Source organism: Enhydra lutris, unplaced genomic scaffold (assembly GCF_002288905.1).
Source record: "Enhydra lutris kenyoni isolate GAN:26980312 unplaced genomic scaffold, ASM228890v2 scaffoldscaffold20, whole genome shotgun sequence".
NCBI classification, from domain to species: Eukaryota; Metazoa; Chordata; class Mammalia; order Carnivora; family Mustelidae; genus Enhydra; species Enhydra lutris.
In genome coordinates, this window is record NW_019154104.1 from 29,457,389 (window position 1) to 29,478,369 (window position 20,981).

The following is a 20,981-nucleotide window of genomic DNA, read 5'->3' on the forward strand; positions in this document are numbered from 1 at the left end:
GGCCACCATTTTAGGAGGTAGGTATTATCACTCCCCTCCTGCAGACGTGGAAACGAAGACTCAGGGAAGTGACTGCTACGGTCACAGGGACAGGGACAGGTGGAGACGGGCTGGCTAACTCCAAAACTGGGCTTGCTCCATGACGCCACACTTTCTAACGTGACACCGGGAACAGAGTCACCAAGTCACAATAGCACCAGTCCCCTAGTACCTTAACAACACAGGCTAGGACTGTCCTGTTACTCAGACATGGTTTGTAAGTACCATTTCAGATTCACTACTAAAAGGGACAAAAGGCATACGATTCAATACTTACTTTGTGAAGATAAACGGGATGAGATGACCTACATGCATTGCTTCAGAAGAGGGGCCCCTGCCCGTATACAGATAAAATGGCTTCTTATTCTCGTAGGCATCAAGAATTTGGTTCATATCTCTAAAGGAAAGAGGAGAAAAGGAAATGGTGTGATTTTTCTGAGAAACACTAAGGCGCTAATGCTCACTTGGAAAAGACAGAGAAAACACAACACAATGATTAGAGTTACCCTTGCTGCCTGTATTAGAAAAATGGCAGGAAACGTCTACTGACATGATGTGTTTCTCCTGTGATTGTTTAAAAAGTATAAGACACGCAGGTCTGGAATAAAAGCGGGATATGGTCGGGCAGCTAACGGAATCCCGCTGGAAACTTCAAGTACCAATGTCCACACACCTTCTGCCTTACGCCCGTTCCTGGGAATGACTCCAAGCCGACACTACACAAATCCTTATAAGAACCCCCAGCCTGGAGACTCCAGAGACCCAGACTGGGAGACTTCGAGTTCCACACACTCCTGACTCAGGGACGGGAGTGAAGAAGAGCTCCTGGGAGTGTGGAGAGGCAGTCCCTAGCTGGAAATCTCCTCTGGGCTTCCTCAGCCAGGCTGGGGCCAAGTGTCTTCAGCTGGGGGTCGTTCTGGATTCATCTACTCTCCCCCAGGACTGACTGGGTCCAGACAATGCACATGAAGGGTTTCCTTGTTGGGCATCAGAATCGCTGGTCACGTTACATCTACCCGGGTCCTACTTTCAGAGATTCCGATTCAGTGGGCTTGGGGATGATGCCTGGGGATCTGTATTTTTAAAGAGCTCCCTCAGTGATCGCCAAGTTTGCCAGGGTGTGAAACCACTGCTCTAGGGTGTAAATGTTCTTTCTCAACAACGTGCCCCAAAATAAAAGAGGACCTTTCCAGGGGTTTCTAAAAAGTGACTCCTCCTCACACCCCTCACCAAGGGTTAACAGTGCTCCTCTCTGGGCTCACGGGATGATGGTTTGTTTTTGTGTGTGTGTGTTTTTTTTTTTTTTTACTTCCAGGCACCAATCATACACTGCTTTTAAATAAGATAAGAATTAAAAAAACTTAATTTTGGAAGAAAAGAGTCCTTCTCTGGTTTTTACAATTAACCAAATCTAACTTTTATGGGTTTATAGGAGAGAAGAAACCCAAAATTGAAAATAACCCACATGCCCAGCAACCGGTGAATAGATAAACAAAAAAAAACAGGGTGCACCTATTCAGCAGTCTTCAGCACCTCCCTCTTATACCTACTCGTCAGGTATAAGAGGGAGGGAAGTACGAACACCTAACGCAACATGGCAGAACCTTGAAAACATGAAGGTTGCCAGTGGTTGTGGTGCGAGGAGGGGGGTTGGAGGAGTGACTGCTCCTGGGGACGGGGTTTCTTCCTGGGGTGGTGAGAATGTTCTGGAATTAACAAGCGGTGGTGACTATTGCATAACCTTATGAATATACTAAAGGCCACTTTAAAAACGTGAATTGTATACTTTAAAAACGTGGATAAATCTTAATGAAGGTGAAAAGCTGTGAATATATTCCGTCCAGAAGGAGGGCTGAGCAGGGTCTGGAGTTTTCTGCACATGGAACCTGAAGTGTTCTGGCAGGCTGCTGCATTCTGTCCTGTGTGTGCTCTCCCGTAGCCAAACATGCAGAGCAAGGAGAACAGAACAACCCGGCCACGGACCATAAAATGGGCTAACTGGTGGGGTGGGTGAGGCAGGAACACTTCCAGAACCTGCCCACTTTCTGATAATCATCTGCACAGAATTTACAGTCTCGGGTAGGGATAGTCTCTTCCACGTACACTGTGCTAGTTTCTCTTTTGGTAACAGGGTTTAGGAGTGGGCCAGGACAATAGCAGGAAGGGGCATAGAACTTCAGGAAGCTACTGCTTATCGCGTGGGAAATGCTGAACTTGGATATACTAATCTCTTTGTCTTTATGACATTTTATGATATAGAGCGCATAATCTGGCATAATCTCATCTGCGGTGTATGTGACCTCCAACTGTGAAGGGAGCAGTTGATAAATGAAGTAAGGGCCCAAGGGTGAAGGGACAGGGCATAAACCCGGAGCCAGTTTTGGGCAGAAGGTGGACCCCAGTCTACAGATGGCAGCCACTGTCCCCACAGGAGCAGGCGGCTTGAGGGAAGAGCCTTCTGATCATATCTGGAATTCGAAGGAGAGGAGGGCAGGAAGCCCCAACCTGTGTGAGAAGAAGATGCCTCTGCGCAGGAAGCGGTGTGGTTTCTGGCCCGTGGCTCGCTCTATCCGGTTTACCAGCTCCTTGTCAATTTTACTGCTTCCGAACCGAACTGGAAAAAGAAAATTGGAACAAAGGAGATATAGCCATGTTAGGTGGTGTGAGGTCTGGCGATCGGATATTACTGAAGGGGAAAAACTAGCTTTTTGTGTACAATCTTGATGAACCCAGGCTCTTCAGTCTTTCTGCTCCCAGTCCCTTCTCTCAACCCAAAGTCAAATGTCTTTTACGGTAATAAGGAGAGTTAAGATCACAACCAGACAAACAGGAAACAAATTACAGAATAAAATACTGTTTTCTGGGCGCCTGGGTGGCTCAGCGGGTTAAAGCCTCTGCCTTCGGCTCAGGTCATGATCTCAGGGTCCTGGGATCGAGCCCCGCATCGGGCTCTCTGCTCAGCAGGCAGCCTGCTTTCCTCCTCTCTCTCTCTGCCTACTTGTGATCTGTCTGTCAAATAAGTAAATAAATAAAATCTTTAAAACAACAACAACAACAACAACAACAACAACAAAAAACACTGTTTTCTCTGGGATTGGATTTGACGGGAAACATATCCAGAATTCAGTCTGGCTAGCAACTCTTCATACTTCCCCTCCCCCAGTTGCTTATTAAGGTATAATCTGTTGATGCTGACACTGTGTTTTAGTATCCTTTAATTGTTGCACTGAATTACGTCTTCAAACGAATTTTCCCTCATTGACGGTCTGTATTTAAATTATGGAAAATGGCTTTCGACTTTGATAAAAACATGTCGGCAAGGTTTCCTCACTGGTGATCACCAGTGATCTCAGAGTAAGGACTTCCCTGAGCAGAAAGTCCCGTGAGGAGGTGCTTGCCAGCGGCAACCTGCCCTCTGTGAGGAGTCACCCTTCTCAAGGTAACTTCCAGCTTTTCAGCTCTACAATCGGTATCACCAGAAGAGAGACTCTGACTTAGGTAATCCATTCCTGACTTTAGTCATTAAGTGAGAGGCGATTTATTTATTTATTTATTTTAAAAAATATTTAAATTAAATAAAGAAAATTTAAATTATTTATTTAAAAAAAATTTTATTTTTTATTTTTTTATTTATTTGACAGACAGAGATCACAAGTAGGCAGAGAGGCAGGCAGAGAGAGAGGAAGGGAAGCAGGCTCCCCGCTGAGCAGAGAGCCCGATGCAAGGCTCGATCCCAGGACCCTGAGATCATCATTACCTGAGCCGAAGGCAGAGGCTTTAACCCGCTGAGCCACCCAGGCGCCCCGTGAGAGGTGATTTAAATGACTGCAAAGATGCCATTCTAATAGACCTTTCCCTCAAGTTCTAAATCACTCAAAAAAAAAGGGAAAAAGCTTCTACTAAGCTCTCTACTATGGACTGTTATTCTGAACTCAGTTTTACATTGTTATTTCAGTTGAAAAGGATCCTTTGGGAATATACTGCATGACCAAAAAATTTTAGGAACTATTTTTTTCTTGGCATTGAAGCTTGGCTGAACTTATAATTCAAAATTGAAAACAAAAACAAAAACAAAAAAACACCAGTGGGATCAACTCAAGGGAATCACTTGTATAAGCTGGGGTTTCTCCCAGGACATACCAATGAGCTTGTCATAGTCAATGCCCTTGGCGCTGCTCGTCTGGACTGTCCACGGGTCCACAAAATCCTCCTCAGCTTCTGCGGATCCCAGGCCACTATTGTTCTCAGGTGCTGGGTTCTCTGGAGGGCAGTCGGCCTTGTAGTCCTCCCCCACAGTGGCTTTGTAGCTCATTTTCAATGATAACAACATCTTCACTGCAGAATCGATTTCATCCTGGACAAAGGAAACGAGGATGAAGGCTAATAATACACCAGAGCTAACGTTCTGCTGAAGGGGACTACTGTCACACGGCAGGCACCACGTAAAGGCCCTCACACGTGTTCCCTCCTTAGCCTCACAACACCCCTCGGAGGCAGGCACCGCCATCACTGTGCTGTTCCAGCTGGAGACTCTGAGACTCAGCGAGGTGAAGGAGCTTGCCGGTGGACACACAGCAAGTCGTGGTCCTAAATGTCTCTCATTTTTGAGCTGTTTTAGCGCTGTGGATCAGTACCGCAAATGCTATGGGACAAACAGACACGGCACACACTGTTATTTATGACACACTGAATATACTCAAGATTTCTCAAATGCCACCGATGCCAGACAATGTGTGTGACAAGCTACCTGGACTGAGTATAAGGAATTCTACATCGGACCTTGTTTTTATGTTTTACAGCTGAGATGAGTATTTGTGGAGGCTTAAATAATGCCACTGAGGACAGTACCAGCAACTCTAGACATCAGGGAAACAGAAAAAGGCAAGGAAAAACACAGGCTTTCAAGTCCTAAATTAAGGAGGGATGCAGTGAGAAACAGTTGTATTACTGTATTTTGGAGTCTTATCAAGCTGTCCAAAGTGTTTGCACACTGAGTGTTTAAAAATAAGCATTAAGAAAAACAAATGTAAAATTGTATCCTTGGGTACTCTGGAAATCTGGTAGAGACCTCCTGCTCCAGAAGCCCACACGAGCCACCCACGAAGGCTGGCCCCTGGAAGAGGAGGCCTAATTAGGCAGATTAGTCATGTTGTGCCCCAAAGCTCTGCTCCTGTAACTGGCCTTGCTGGATTAGATCACAAACAAAGAATATACACAGGCCAATTTGCTTGGCAAAGGAAGTACAAACATTCCCATTCAGAGTGTACACATCATGTTCTATGAAGCGGACTTCCTAAGCGGAGAGATATATCACCAAACTCCATTCAGAGGGAACTGCTGCATGAGGTATGGCCCCGAGCCACAGAGAACTATTGCCGTGGGGCACTTCTGCAGACACAGATTTGTGTTTCAAACTCTGAAACTACCAGGAATTCGTTATTACAATGAATTAGAATTGTGGACTTCGTAACTCCGTGGATATATCTCCTAGAAGAGACAGGATATCTGCCCAGGTGGGTTAGGTATGTTTTACTCACCTCATTTCTGCAGTGCCTAAGCTCAGTGCAACAAAATAAATGTTTAGCAAGCATGATTTACTGAATTATCCATGGGAAGAATTACCCTGCTCTGAAGGACACTTTAGTCAATACCCTTTTATCACTGGCTGTGTTGACATTTCATACTCTATCTGGTCTAACTCTGCTTGCAACTAGGAGGCTCTCTGAAAGTCAAACACCAGTGTCCCTGCTCAAGAACTGTTTGTAGTCTAGAATGTGATTTAAATGGACAGGCAAGTTTGTGATGATGTGGATGGAATTAGAGGGTATTATGCTTAGCGAAATAAGTCAATGAGAGAAAGACAATTATCATATGATCTCCCTGATATGAGGAAGTTGAGAGGCAACATGGGGGCCTTGGGGGGGGTAGGAAAGGAATAAATGAAACAAGATGGGATGGGGAGGGAGACAAACTGTAAGAGACTCTTAATCTCACAAAACAAACTGAGGGTTGCTGGGGGGAGGGTAGGGGAGAGGGTGGTTGGGTTATGGACATTGGGGAGGGTATGTGCTATGGTGAGTGCTGTGAAGTGTGTAAACCTGGTGATTCACAGACTGTACCCCTGGGGCTAATAATACATTATATGTTAATTAAAAAATAAAAAATTATAATAAATAAGTAAATAAATGGACAGGCAAGCTTGCCTTTCTATTTTCTTGTTCTCAATTTAACATGGACCAGAACACGGAAACACAATTTAAAAGCTGATGTCCTGACGGGAGGAAAACACAAAAGAAGACTATGTACAACCTGATCTTATCTAAAGTTCCAACACAGGGGAACTATCTACGGTGGAGGCCTAGGGTAGAGGACAGAGGCAGTGACTGAAGGGGCCTGAGGATGGCTTCTGGGTGCTGCTATCTTGTTTCCTGATCTGGACGCTGGTTACAAGTATGGTCATTTTGTGAAAATTCAGTAAGCTGATTATGAGCTCCGTACCTTTCTGAATAAATGGTGCACTTCAATTTAAAAAGCTTACCTTGGGCGTCTGGGTGGCTCAGTCGGTTAAGCATCTGCCTTCAGCTCAGGTCTTGATCCCAGGGTCCTGGGACTAAGTCCTGCATCAGGCTCCCTGCTTAGCGGGGAGACTGTTTCTCCCTCTACCCCTCCTGCTCGTTATCTCTGCCTAGCCGCTGGCCTTCTCTCAAATAAATAAAATCTTAAAAAAGAAGTTTATGTAAACTAAAAGGACGAGAAAACAGACCTTGCTGTCTTGACCTCTGTGATCCAGAGTTATTTCTTGAGTTCTGCCTAAAGTGCTCATGCCCTTGGCCACTGTCTCCCCCCCCAGAGCCCCTAGATTCTGACCTACACCCTCAGGAGACACCTTGGTATTCAGTGAGCCATTAACTGAAGCTGGGGCTCTTCGCCCTTAGCATACGGGGCAGAAGAGAATGTTGAGGGCCACGGTCAAGACACAGGGCAGAGGCCACTGGAGAAAGAGCCCATGGTGCCCTCACCGCATTGGTGTTCCCAAAGTGCTCTAGTATTTTGCATAAAAGTGAATTTCTAAAATGGCAGGTGCTTCTGTTGTAACACCTTCCAGGGTCAAATTTACTTCTGAATTTTCATCATTTAAGTCTGACTTCATCGTGCAACCTCTGATCTCTCTTGTTGAGAGTCAGTGGATTGCACATGTCAAAGAAGTAAACAGAACTGTGTTAAGTACTGCTTGTTTAGCAATGATTATAACTGCAGGTCACTAAGAACTGCTAGCTAAGAACTTATTAAATGTTACTCAAACTTAATGTTACATCAACACATATACCACTGCCAAGTTTCCAAATATGGATTTAAAGAGCAAACGGTTAACATGTGGGTCCTTTATATATTTCGGATTTTTTTTTTTTTAAGATTTTATTTATTCATTTGACAGACAGAGATCACAAGAAGGCAGAGAGGCAGGCAAAGAGAGGGGGAAGCAGGCTCCCTGCTGAGCAGAGGGCCCGATGTGGGGCTCAACCCCAGGACCCTGAGATCATGACCTGAGCCAAAGGCAGAGGCTTTAACCCACTGAACCGCCCAGGCGCCCCTATTTATTTCGGATTTTTAAAAAATAACTTAGTCTCACCCACTGAGTCCTCCTAACTGGTGTTCCTAACTGGAGGATTCTTCCTGTGATTAGCTAACCCCTTCCCTGGGACATCACTTTCAGTACTATTTATCTCTTTTAATGTGTGATGGCTTATTTGGGGTCCAAAGAGTCAAAGTAAACTGCCAGGATGGGTGGGAGATGGTTGGACCCCATCTGGGGAGGACCCGCGGGGCGGGGGCTTCTGAAACGGACACAACAGGGATTGGAAGTGACGGACGGGGAAGTAGTGGAAGAAGCTGAGTGACCGAAGAGCGGAGGCAGAGCAGAATGAAAGGCGGTGCTCATGATCATTAAAGCCCGGATCACAGTCCTGAAACGTCCTGCAGCAACAGCAGAGACCTTTCAGAAAAGCACAACCCCATGAGGACAAAGGCAACAAAAAGAGGACCCTAGCAACAAGATTTTGGAAGCCGCAGAGTTGCTGGACAACTGGCCATGGACCGGGAACAAAAAATGTGAGGATGTCGTGGAAACACTGGAATTACGCTGCTGGGGCATGTGCTGGGGAAGGGAGGGTGAACGCCGGCTATGAATTAGGAGCACAGGTGGAAAGTCCTTTTAAGAAGCAGCTGCTTGGCTCTCCAGCTCCCACCCCCTCCCGCCCCAAGCCAGAGGTCCTGTGCTGGGGAGGTCAAGTTACAAGTGTCTAGACTGGGGGCATTCTGTACAGCAGGGGCAGGGGCAATGTACCGTGAGCAGGGAGGATGGAGGAGGGCCACACAGCCCAGCTCCTCTGTCCCGCAGAGAACATGAGGAAAACCATCATCAGGAGCTCAGAGATAAAAGGACACTTACTGTACCTAGGAAATGATAATGGGGTACAACGAGGAAAGGAACATCCAGAAAGCAATGAGCTCACAAAAGTTAAAAATGACAGGATAAATGAAAAAGAGTTTACTTAAAAAAAAAAAAAGGCAACATAAGAGGTTGAGGAAATGTATTTGAAAGAAGAAGAAAATAAAATGGAAAGCACAAGTCAAAACATAAAAGCAGAGGACCAGTTTCTGGGGGAAAAAAGTCCATAAATAAGGATAGAGAAGAGAAGAAATCAGAAACAACAGAATTTCTCAGAATAAGGGTCAAAAGTTTCTAGTTAGAAAGGATGTACTCATCCCAAGAAATTTCAGAATACTGGAACAACGAGACCTTCCTACCAATTTCCAGAGAAAAACCAAGGGAACAGAATCTGGTTTCTCCACAGCGACCCTAGGAGCTCCGTGAAGACAGATCACTGGCTTCCGAATTCTGTGAGAAAATCACCTCTGCCCTGGAATTCCATACCCACTCTTGCTTATCAATCAGATACTACGTAAAGATACTTTCAGACATGCAAGATCCCCCCACAGTATTTCTTTAGCACGATTTTTTTCAGAGACCATTGGAGGACTTGCTCTATCAAGACAGTACATACACAAAGGAATGCGACACAGGATCGGAAACAGAGACCCAACAGGGAGGTGAGGGAAGGGCCCACGGGGGCAGTGTGGACGGTGAGAGGCAGCAGTCCATCTGAGACAGTGGAGTCCTGAGAGAGACCTTCTGGAGATAACCTGCAGGCTGGCTGACGTTGAGCGCCTCGGGAGGAGATGCACCTCACTGAAGGGGGCCCCGAGAGCTACAACCATTGCACGCAGAAACATGGAGCCAACAGGAATGGAGATAAACAGCAACTCCGGGGCAGGAAAGGAAAAACACTCAAACTCAACTCAATGGGGTCAGCTGTCAGTAGCATTGATGCTGTCAGAAGAACGTCCATGTTGACATGGGGACATGCATGGGACACCAGAGGGATGGGGAGTGCTGACAGAAGTGTTAACTCCTCCTTTTCTACAGTTAAAGCCCCAAACTTGGATATCCACAAGGAGCAATACAAAAGTGTAATTCTGAGAAGCAGCTGAAAGGACTGAAAAGTTCGTTTCTGGAACAGGCAGGGTGGATGACACCTGATTTCAGAGGCTTTTCTTTAGACCACATGTATCAATAAAGGAAGAACTGAATTTAAAGTTAGAGCCAAAATACCTCAGTTATTGAGGGAACAGAGTCTTGGGAACAGTCTGTTCCGGGTAACATGACCCCAGACTTGGCCCAGATGCACAGGCAGAGAATCCAATAAAATCACATACCTTTGACGCCTTTCCCGCTTTGAGGGACCTCACGAGCTCCCCCTGGGCAGCTATGCTGTTGAACAGTTCCAGCGGGGAGGCACAGCCCTGCTCACCGTTGGGCACGTCCGCCATCTCCGGGACCTAGGTTGGCAGCTGGCTGGGAGGCTGGAAGAGCTGCTCCGTGGTCCAGACAAAACTGTGGGGAAGGGGGGGACAAGGGTGTGGGGAGGGAGGGAGAGACTGATTAATGAGCTGCTGGAGTAGTTTCACCTTTCCTGCGTCTACCCAGTCCTCCGTCTTTCCAAAAACGCTGGAGTTATGATAAAGGACATGGATCAAATAACATTAGTAAAAGTATGAGCAGAAACACGGGGCCATGAAAAAGGAGAAAAGAGGACGAGCAGATGCCGGCGATGAGGACTGCAGGAGCTGCTGGGACTCACCAGCTGCAGGACTCCTCTGACTAGGACCAAGTGTGCTTCACCTAATGCCAAGCACCCAGGAAAGACTGGAGCTCGGACCTGGAGCAAGTAGTAAAGTGCTTTAACAAACCCAAGTTCACCGGAGCTAGAAACTTTTGGCGGAACTGCAATTTACGCTTTATCTTAATTGTATTGGGGATGAGTTCCACGCCCTTGCATCCAGAGCCAACAGGTCACTGAGCAAATGGCTTCTTTTGCAGGCCAGCTGCCCTGTTCTCAGATTAAGCAAGATCTGGGTAGGGCCTTATCTGTTCTGGGCTCCAAATGAGGAAAAGGATGTTCAGCTTGTCCGTTCTACGTTCTACATGCTGTCTCACTTCACGGCAGCCCTCTGAAAAAGGCATACCTGCATCTTTTATTAATCGTTACTTTTAACCTTGGAAAAAGGTGGGACAGAGGGCAGGCCACCTGATGATGCTTTGCTGCAGAGCCTGGCCAAATCATTCCCTCTTGGGTCAGTCACTTCCCCTTTCTGAGGGTCAGCTTCCTCATCTAGAGAGTGGCACAGTCAGGAACCTTTTCAGCTACCTCAAGGGCTGCTGTGAGAAGAAAGGAGGAAAAACTAGAAGGTACCATGCTGTAAACTGCAAAGCAAGATAGAGATCCGTTATGAATATTATCTGTTAGGGCTCCAGGGCTTGGCTGAACCCTAGCTCCATTTACAACTTGCTGCTTGGCTCCAAATGAGGAAAGGACAGTGACAATGGGCTGGGCCAGGGCAGCCAACTGCCAGCACCTCCGCACCTGCTATATTTCTGAACACCGCATACATATCTATTCACTGACGCCTCATAGCAACCCTGAGAGATGTTCTTTCCATTTCACAGATGAGCACACTGAGGCACAGAGAGGTTACGAACATCCCTGAGACCACGCAAGTGGAAGGGACGGGCAGCTACGGCTCACTCTCCAGCTTATTTAACTGCAAGGAGTCTCAGCCTCTCAACTGTAAAGTGGGGCCAGCGGTAACACTACCTGCAGGATTGCTGTGTGGATGGGGTGATGGTGCAGGTCAACAGCCAGCCCAGCATGGCCCTCGCCCCGCAGGAGAGGTGCAATACGTGACTGTTTTGTCTTTAATTATTTAAATTTTTTTCTATGACCTCTATGAACCAAAACCCCAAACCTGAGGGGTCATTTTTCTTTCTTTCTTTCTTTTTTTTAAGTTAAACACTAGCCCCCATGTGGTGCTCGAACTTGTAACTCCGAGATCAAGAGTCACATGCGCCACCGAGGCAGCCAGGTACCCTTAGGGTAATTTATTTTTATTATTTTGTTAAATGTTTAAGAAGGATGTAAATTTTAACTAGGCTAATCTTTATATAAATCAACTGATAGTGTAATACCGAAACCAGGATGAGACAGTAATCAGTTTCTTTTCCCTCCTAGCTGAGAATCACCTCGTTTCCCAGAAAAGGGAAGCTGGGTGCTCTAACCACCTCAGATAGCACAGCCCAGCGTCAGGCCGGCAAGAAGGAATGCAGAAGCTCTGACGAGCGCTGGAGAGGAGAAACACGCAGGCCCAAATCAAATTACAATCAAAGGGATGAGAATTCCTTCTAGCCACACAGGATCAAACATCACGTCCAGTTCCTTTACACACGATCCCAGATTCGTCCAGCCTTCAAAGTTGGATGGCTTGGTATACGCTCTGCACTGGCAGATGAGAGGTGATGGCTTGGGGAAGTCAGAACAGGCCCCTGGGATCCCAGTGCCAGAGGAGCTAAGCCAGGATCTGACCCCCAAGCCCCGCTACACCATGTGTTCCCTCCGCATTTCGGCGGCTCCGGAACGTGAGAGCTTCCTGTCTCTGCCGGTGCACTGCAGGTGATCTCACTAATTCAGGCGTCAGCTCTTCTCTGCAGCCTTTCCTGGCTCCTGCAGCTGAGCTGATCGCTCCGTCGTCACTGATCCCCAACACTCTGGTAAGGAACTCGATGACAGCACTCGCGTGGCACTGAGTTATTCATGTCTTCTCCACCAGACAGTGAGAACAAGCTCTGGGTTTTTTTACTCTTTTGTGTGCTTCTAATGCCTGGCACACAGCACTTTATCAAAACACATTTACAGAATTAATCGATCTCACAAGTCACCCAGTTCAATATTCTCCCTAAAGCTCATGTCCTCTCATGTTATCTTCACAAGTGCTTGTTCCAGTTTAAGGTAGATTTCCCCCACATGGACTTGACCCAGCCTCATTTTTAGCATCTTGCCACTGTGCTGACCCTGCTAGGATTTGGGTAGGGCCAGGCTGACGGCATGGTGCCTTCTCCAGGTCTCACACCCCAAGACTAGTTTCTTTAGCCTCTGCTAACGTCCACCTCCCATCCTTGTCGCTCTCTTTGGAATTCCCTTGGGTTTATCCCTGTCCTTCCCGAAGTGTGGTATCTGGCATGGAAGGCAACGGGTGACAGCAGTTAAGGTTCTGAAGTCTGGGTAGGACCAGAAGCATTAGCTTTAAAAATTCCTAAAGAAAGTACCAGGTAGAATCACTGGGTGCGCCCTGGACAGATAATCTCCCCCTGCTACGGAGCAGGTAAGAGGATCAGCTACATGAATGGGGCCTGCACCCAGGGTCCATGTTATAGGGAAAAATATGTTTTCCCACAGCAGAATTCTGTTTGAGAAGCACATATGAGCTAAATCTGATGAGGGAACAGCAGATAAGCTCTGCCAGCTCTCATGATCATGAGGTAAACACTGCGTGGGAACCACCCACATGATAAATCTTGTGTGCGGGTACGTATGTGTGTCTGATGCAACCTCTTGGAAGACAGGAAAACCGGCGCGCCTGGGTGGCTCAGTCGTTAGGTGTCTGCCTTTGGCTCAGGTCATGATCCTGGGGTCCTGGGATTGAGCCCCAAGTCAGGCTGCCTGCTCAGTGGGTGGCCTGCTTCTTCCTCTCCCACTCCCCCTCCTTCTGTTACCTCTCTCGATCTCTCTGTCAAACAAATAAATCTTAAAAAAAAAAAAAGAGAAGACTTTATTTGTTTATTTGACAGAGACACAGCGAGAGAGGGAACACAAGCAGTGGGAGTGGGAGAGGGAGAAGCAGGTCCCCCGCCGAGCAGGGAACCTGATGCGGTGCTTGATCCCAGGACTCCGGGATCATGACCTGAGCCAAAGGCAGACACCTAACAACTAAGCCGCCCAGGTGTTCCAATAAATAAAATCTTTTTAAAAAAAAAAAAAAGACAGGGAAACAGAACAGAGTCTCTTAGTTCACACGCCCATCCATTCGCCCCCGTTTCGTGTGTCCACTCTCCTTTTTCCTCACATCTAGTCAACACGCTCCTTTACTTCTTTGATAACTTTTATTTTTTTATTTTATTTTTTAAAGATTTATTTATCAGAGAGAGAGAGAGGGAGAGAGAGCAAGCACAGGCAGACAGAGTGGCAGGCAGAGGCAGAGGGAGAAGCAGGCTCCCTGCCGAGCAAGGAGCCCGATGTGGGACTTGATCCCAGGACGCTGGGATCATGACCTGAACCGAAGGCAGCTGCTTAACCAACTGAGCCACCCAGGCGTCCCCTTTGATAACTTTTAGAATGAAATGTAACTTCAGAGGTTTTTAACCCGAGTTCAGCAGGTCTGAAATGACATCGACAGTCTGCATACACACTGGTATATGCCTGGCTCTAAGCAGAATATCCAGGTTACTTTTTCAGAGAGGTCCGAGGTGCCAAAATTCTATGCACGACTGCCTTAGTGTTTATTGCGTAAAGTGCAAATAGAGCTTTGAATCTGTTTGGAGAGTTGTTTTACCTACTTAACAAATAGTAAAATCTAAAACAAAGAAACAAAGGTATAATCTGCGGAGTTATCTACCATCTGCTCTGAAAGAAGTATCGGTCATTAGAGTAAAACCTCACAGTCCCTGGCAGATCCTAGGGCACCTTTAAAGAGAACGCTAAAAGGCTCTTAAAAGTTAATTCTTGGGCGCCTGGGTGGCTCAGTTGGTTAAGCGACTGCCTTTGGCTCAGGTCATGATCCCGGAGTCCCGGGATCGAGTCCTACATCGGGCTCCCTGCTCAGCAAGGAGTCTGCTTCTCCCTCTGACCCTTCCCCTTCTCATGCTCTGTCTCTCTCATTCTCTCAAATAAAAAATAAAAAATAATTTAAATAAAAAAATTAAAAAAATTACCAATTCCTCTTTTTAAAGATCTTGAGTCTTGTGCCCATTTTGAAAGGTTCCCTTGTTCTGGAGGAATGTTCTGGAGGAATGACAGGCACTTGGAAGAAACCGGGTGGTTTTGGGACGGGGAATAGAAAGGAGAATCACAGAACTGTTTCACAGAACATGACCATGACATGACCATGACCTGGACCATCCCGAAATCATCTCACGCATCAGAATACACTGATCAACGATTTGGGGAAAGGGGGCATAAACTTAGCTAATTCTAGAGTCGCCAGGAAGCGCATCATTTCCAGATGCCTGGGATACCACCGGGAGGGGGGGGATACCGTCCTTCACACCCAGGCCCCAGAGTGTGCATGACCGAGGCTTCAGATGGAGTCCCCAGGGGACAAGAAAACGACTTCTGTCCAGCAAGGCGTCCTCTGACACTTCGAACCTTGGGACAGGCTATGTTCACCTTTCCTTCGTCCAACACTGAGAAGAGAGATCATCTCCCGCTTCAAATAATAAAGCACGCGTTACCTTAAAAGGCAAAGACGTGCGTTTCTACGAAGCCGGGCACAAGACAGTCTTGTGCATGGCGGCGGGAGAGCTCACACGTGGGGGTGCTGGGCGTGTAAGGAGGCCTCGCCCGCGGAAAGCCTGCGCGGGAGCCAACACCGAGATGCTGCCAGTGGAGCACCGAGGCCAGACAGGCAACTGCTCCTCCCCTCCCCGCAGCAGCCGCGCCTCACCTGAACCTCGGGTCGGCGGGAGGACGTACCACGCACGACACCCTGATCCTCAAGGACACAAGCCCTCGCCCCCCACACCGAGGTCGTCAGCGCGCTGGGGAAGCACCGAGGAGCCGCGAGCCTGGCGACGACGGCTATACGTATCCAGGACGCGGGAGGCACGGCGGGCGGAGTGGCCACCGGTCGCGGCAGGCAGCGGAGCGGCGGAGACTGCCCCAGCAGCCAGCGGTCTTCCTTTATAGTCTCCCCCCCCCCGGTTCTTTCAGTTTCCGTTTCAGAAAAGGATCTTTTTTTCCTGTTTACCCCACTCTTCAGCTATTCGCACGTAGGAATTTCTTGTAAACCACTCAGTTTCTCAGAAGCACTTCAGATTCTTGACCAGCCTCCTTGGCGAGACGGTCCAACCAGGGGCGGCGGGGCGGGGGGCCGGGAGGAGACCGAGGCCTTAGCAGGTCGTTGCATCAGCCGCCCCGTACCCCAGACTGGCCTCCGAGTGACCTCCCCACCCTGTGCCCGTCCCCACCCTCCGCATTCGCGCGGCGACTGTTTGTGTGCAGCCGCAGGAAGGCGGAAGGGCGACCGGGAACTCCCCGCAGCGAGCTCCAGCTCTCAGTCCCAGCGTGGGCATTCTCCCGGGGCAGCACCTTGGCCAAGGGCCATCACCTCTCGGCTTCCTCCTCCACGAAATGGGCACGAGAAAGCCTCCTCCCTTGACCGCGGAGGGGACCGAGGGCGACGTTGCAGGCAAAGCCCCCAGCACAGGGCACGCACTCGTTCAACGTGGGGAGCTCTCGCCTCGGGGCCGGGGAAGAGGGAGGAGGCAAGCGAGGGTCGGTGCCGGCGGGGGTGGGCGACAGACGGGGACGCGGGCGCTCGGAGGAAGGGGGCGAGGGGCGCCGTGGCAGCCTCCGCGTCCCTCGTGGTGCCGGAACCCGGCGGGCAGCGAGCCGGGCTCTGAGGAGGATACTCCGGGCCCTCGCCTGCAGGCGGCGGCGGCAGAGCCAGGTCATCCGGCGCCGCCCCGAACTCCCGCCCTCCCTCATCCCCTCACTTACCGGCCCACCCGGGCCCTTCAGTGCAGCCGGCTCAGGCACTGGCGGCCTCCTGGGCGTCCGTGGAAACTCCGTCCGGCCGGAACAACTTCCGGCCAGACTGACCCATCATTGGCTGTTCGCGTGGGGGCGGGGCGGAGGCCGCGGATGATTGGCTGGAGGCTCCGGAACCAGCGGAACGCACCTTGGCTGCGGAGTGCAAGCCGGCGGCCTCCCGCAGGACCGAGCGCTTCCGGTGCGTGTGGTGAGCGGCGGGCCCGTGGGCGGGAGGGGCCTGGGACCGGGCGGCGGCTTGGTGGCCGCGGCGGCGGCGGCGGGGGCGGCTCGAGCGCTCCGCGCCCCTCAGGCAGGGCCTGTTAGTGTCCCTCGCCGGTCCTTCTTCACCACTGCCCTTCCAGACGCTCAGCGCTCCGGGCCCTGCCTACCTCCACTCTTGACAGCTCGGCTAACTTCTATTCATCCTTCAAAACCCATCCCTGGTCGCCTCCTCTTTGCTGCCTTCTCAGTCTGTGGCCTGCGGCGCAGGGTCCGTGTTCCGTGTTCTGTGTTTAATCTCTGTGCAGGCCAGACCCCACATAAGCTGGGCACGGAGTAGGTAATCAGGCCGTGTTTGCCGAACGAGACTATTCTGTTCTTTTCCTCCGTGCCTCCCACCGCCCGGGCCGCGTTTCCCGAATACTTCCAGCCGCTGGAGGCAAACCGTGGACGGAACACGGGAAGTCCTGCCCTCCTGGGGCTGACCTGCCAGTGACTCGCAGTGCCTGTGGCCCTTTTCCCGGCGCCTTGCCTCTCCCTCGTGGTTGGATCCCCACCTCCACCATGAAAAATTTCCCTTTTTGCCTCGTTTGCTTTAGAAACCTGAAAGGCAGCAAACACTTTCCCCCGGGAGTTTCCATTGTTCCCAGTGGCTCCCGCTCTTGTCCATTTTGGCCTGTTTTCCTTGAGTCACCTTGCGGCCTCCTCGCTGGCCCCATTGGGTTAGTTCTGTTGGTTCCTTCTCCGGGGCTTCTCCAAACCACTTCTGCCCCCTTCCCTCCTCCTGAGCTTTGCTCCCGTCTCACCTTTCGTCTCAGGTCCCCGTGAGACGGCAACCCCAAGCCCACTGCCCTCTCTGCTCTGCTCTGTTTTGCTTCTCTCCCTAGGACTTCTCACTGCCTGACACCCTGTATTTCCCTGAGTGCGGCCTGTCTGTCCCACTGCGTGTGGGCCTGGTGCGCACAGGCCACTGCTGACCTCGGGCTGGCTGCGGCGATCCTGGTGCCTGCGGCGGGGCTTGGTGAGTAGCTGGTCAGTGCTGGACAGGCCAAGTGCACACGGAGCAGGTCCTGTCGGCCGCCTTCGCACCCACCTCCTGCTTTCCTTCAGTCCTTCAGTCCTGCTGCTCTCTGATGTTTTGCCATAGACCTTTTTTTTTTAAAGATTTATTTTATTTATTTAGAGAGAGAGAGAAAGAGAGCTTGCACAAGAGGAGGGGAGGGTCTCAAGCAGACTCTGTCCCGAGCGCAGAGCCCGACACGACCCTCGATTTTGCAACCCTGAGATCAAGACCTGAGCCGAGATCGAGTCGGATGCTTAACGGACTGAGCCACCCAGGCGCCCCACCGTGGACCTCTTTTTAAGTTCTGGCTACCGGCCGGCCTCTCTCTCGAGTCAGCTGCTGCAGACAGCTAGGTGGGGGGGAGCCTGGTGGGTTTCCTGTGACAGGGAGGAGTGGCATGCTGTGGGGTGTGGGGCTATGTACAGGGGTTGAGGCGGGTGAGATGTCTGGGCAGGACCAGGCTAAGTAACAGAGAAGAGAAATGCCAAGTTGTTTGGGGCGCAAGGTCCGCTAGTTTATAATTAGTCCTTTATAGAAGTTTTATTTAGACAATGGCATTGTGTGTGGAAGGTGTTACCTGCCTAGATTAAGCTGCAGGAGAGGGTGGTGGTGGGAGTTCTGGAGGAGACTGAATGATGACACAATGTGTGTCTGGCCGTGGAGCCGTTCAGGCGATGGGGGAAAGGTGTGGGTGGGACGAAGTGGTGGGATTGCTGGGGTTGTGAAACCCACCACCTAGGGAAAGAGCTGGGTGATAGACAGGCTGAGTGCCTTAACAAGGGACCCAGAGGGAATTTCTGGCGGTGCCCGGACCCCACATGTGGGAGGAGGGGCTCTGTGGGACACGAAGGTCGGGCATGGAGTAGGTAATCAGGACGTGTTTGGGCGTCTCAGAACCTGGCGTGTGGCTGTTGGTGCTGCTCCGTCGCGCCCTCTGCTGTCCGGGATGCGCTGCGCATCCTTGTTTTCCTCCTGACGGTTCTTCTTCCTAAAAGCACGGAATTGACCTCGTCCAGATGGAGCACTTCTTTACAGAAACTAGTTGGCAGCAACTTATCGTGTGTGATGGTTCAGAATTTCAGGAAGAATTTTTTAGAAAGGGGCAGTTCGCTGCTGGGTGAGTGTGTGTTTGGAGTGAAACTGGCAGATTTGGACCTTACCTTTAGAAGTGGGGGACTGGTGCCTCGAACGCCAGGGTCTGGTGTTGTGGGTGTGTCTCCCCAGCTGGCTTATGGTTGAGATGGGGTATCTAGGCAGGGGTAACGGAGGCACTGGAGCCCCAGGCGGGGCGGTGAAGGTGAGGGTGACATGCTTTTCCCGTTTGGTGGGTTCTGGACATCTTTCCATTTTCGTATTTTGAGACCTACCCTCAAAGGCCCAAAGTAACCTTCCAAAAGGCATCTTTAAAATCCTGAATCTTTCTGTTAAATCCAGACTCCGTGTACTTAGGCCCTCTTTTTATGTCTTTCAATAAAGTTTTAGTCTTTTTCCTGTAGATCTTGCTAATTTTTGTTTAAATTATTTGTAGATATCCCATAGTCTTCATTTAAAAAAATTAAATCTTCTAATTATGGTTGGTGTGTAGAAAACCCCTCATTTTAAATTCTTATTTATTTGTATATTTTTAAAAAGATTTTGTTTATTTATTTGACAGACAGAAATCACACGTAGGCAGAGAGGCAGGCAGAGAGAGAGGGAAGCAGGCTCCCTGCTGAGCAGAGAGCCCAATGCGGGGCTCGATCCCAGGACCCTAAGACCATGACCTGAGCTGAAGGCAGAGGCTTTAACCCAATGAGCCACCCAGGTGCCCCAAAAGCCCTCATTTTTAAAATATGTTTATTCTTAGAGTTTTCCAATCGTGGATTTGCTAGGGGGCATGTTTTCTTTTAATTACATGTGGTGGTAAATATTCTTACATGCATGTATTCTGACACTTAACTTTGTTTGGTCTCAGGTAGTTTGTCGTCAAAGGACAGCAGAAAACTGTCTTCAATGGCTTCCTTGGTGGCTTATGATGACTCGGAGTCAGAGGCTGAGACTGAGCCCGTGGGAAGTTTTACTGCTGATGGCCAGATGAAAGACAGCTCTGATGGGCTCCAACCTCCTGGGCAGGATTTTGCATCCAAAGCCCCAGGTGTGACGGAAGGGACAGCACTGCCTGCAAAGCATGGTTCTTGTGAAGACCCAGCTGGCCATCGTCTCCCACTGGTTCGGCTCTGGAGAAGTGACCCAGGATCTTGTCCCAGCCAGAGGTTACAGTGGCCCAGGACGGAGCCTGATGTCACCATCCCTGCAGATAAGCCTCCTCAACCTTCCCTGTGGACCAGCCACACTCCAGCTGGCCATGTGCCCCTGGCAGCTGCCCGCTTTAGGCCAGTGAAACTCTCCTGGGGGACTTACAGCTCCCCTGAACCATCCTTCTGTGCCCAAACCAAATCTGAAGCCCCGGGTAAAAATGGTAGCTCTCTTCAGAGGACCAGGTGTGAGGACTGTATTGTGCCTTACACTCCGAAAAGACTACGACAGTCACAGGCATTAAGCACAGAAACTGGCAAGAGTAAAGATGTGGCGGCCCAGGGTCCGTCTGCAGGGCGTGCCCCTGCCCCTCTCTGTGTGGCCCCCAGAGTGTCTGAGTTTATTCAGCCGTATTTGGACAGTCAGTATAAAGAAACCACGATTCCCAGGAAAGTGCTCTTCCACCTGAGAAGCCACAGGGGCCCCGTCAACAGCATTCAGTGGTGTCCAGTCTTTGCTAAGAGTCACATGCTCCTCTCGGCTTCCATGGATAAAACTTTCAAGGTAAGGCTTGAGTGATACCGCCTTTTCAGGGACTCTTAGAAGTAAACTGCTGGGGTGTTTTATTCTTCGCAACAGTGAGGTAGGGGTGCTGAACATCTCTGGGAATCCTGTGATTCCCCCTGTTGCATTCGGGAGTGGGTTCTCAGTGGCCCACCCTGGACTGTCGGTCCATTCTGTGCCCTCCACGCTGATGCTGCCTTGCTTAGGCCACCACAGAATGCTAGTCCTTAGCCCTCGTGGGGACACTGAGGACATGCAGGCACACTGGCGCCCTGGGGGATGAGGTCGCTGAATGAGGGCAGAGGGGGAGGAAAGCAGGCTCAGGGCAAGTCCTGGGCCCCTTGTGAGCCGCATGGAGTGTTCAGCATGCCAGTTAGGTGCTGGGCTCTGTGTTGGACGCCAGGGGAGCAGAGGTAGACAGATTGGTCCCTGGCTTCGGGGCATGTGGTGTTGTAGGGCCATGGACAAGTGGAGAGGCCCTCACAGCCCTGGGCTCAGGAGTGTGAGGACTAGACTCCCACTGGGACACAAGTGCTCCGTGAACCCACTGGGAGGGACAGCAGCCCAGTCTGGGAGGGCTTGGTGAACGCTTCCAGGAGCAGGGGAAGGTTCACTTGGTGGAGGGGGTGAGACGGGGCAGAAGGATGTTCTTGGCCATA

The 20,981-nt window shown here is 50.1% G+C and overlaps 2 protein-coding genes across 3 annotated transcripts in view; one reads left to right on the forward strand and one right to left on the reverse strand.

Annotated features, from left to right (window-relative positions):
• The window catches only part of LOC111148578 (tryptophanyl-tRNA synthetase), a 29,312-nt gene extending 13,034 nt beyond the window's left edge, over positions 1-16,278 (reverse strand). The window contains exons 1-5 of one of the 2 annotated variants that reach the window (XM_022505259.1): positions 15,154-15,409; positions 9,817-9,994; positions 4,180-4,393; positions 2,545-2,653; positions 317-436 (exon numbers count right to left, since the gene is read on the reverse strand). In XM_022505259.1, the coding sequence (XP_022360967.1) occupies positions 317-436; positions 2,545-2,653; positions 4,180-4,393; positions 9,817-9,930 (557 nt within the window). In that variant the 5' untranslated portion in view covers positions 9,931-9,994; positions 15,154-15,409. Of the gene's footprint in view, positions 1-316; positions 437-2,544; positions 2,654-4,179; positions 4,394-9,816; positions 9,995-15,153; positions 15,410-16,208 lie in introns of those variants that run through there. The other variant, XM_022505260.1, reaches the window with a different exon arrangement.
• A 1,149-nt stretch (positions 16,279-17,427) lies between these two features.
• LOC111148769 (WD repeat domain 25) overlaps positions 17,428-20,981 on the forward strand; it is a 140,885-nt gene continuing 137,331 nt past the window's right edge. Inside the window, exons 1-2 of the mRNA XM_022505567.1 lie at positions 17,428-17,481; positions 19,482-20,322. Coding sequence (XP_022361275.1) covers positions 19,516-20,322 — 807 coding nt within the window. The 5' untranslated portion in view covers positions 17,428-17,481; positions 19,482-19,515. The remainder of the gene's footprint in view (positions 17,482-19,481; positions 20,323-20,981) is intronic.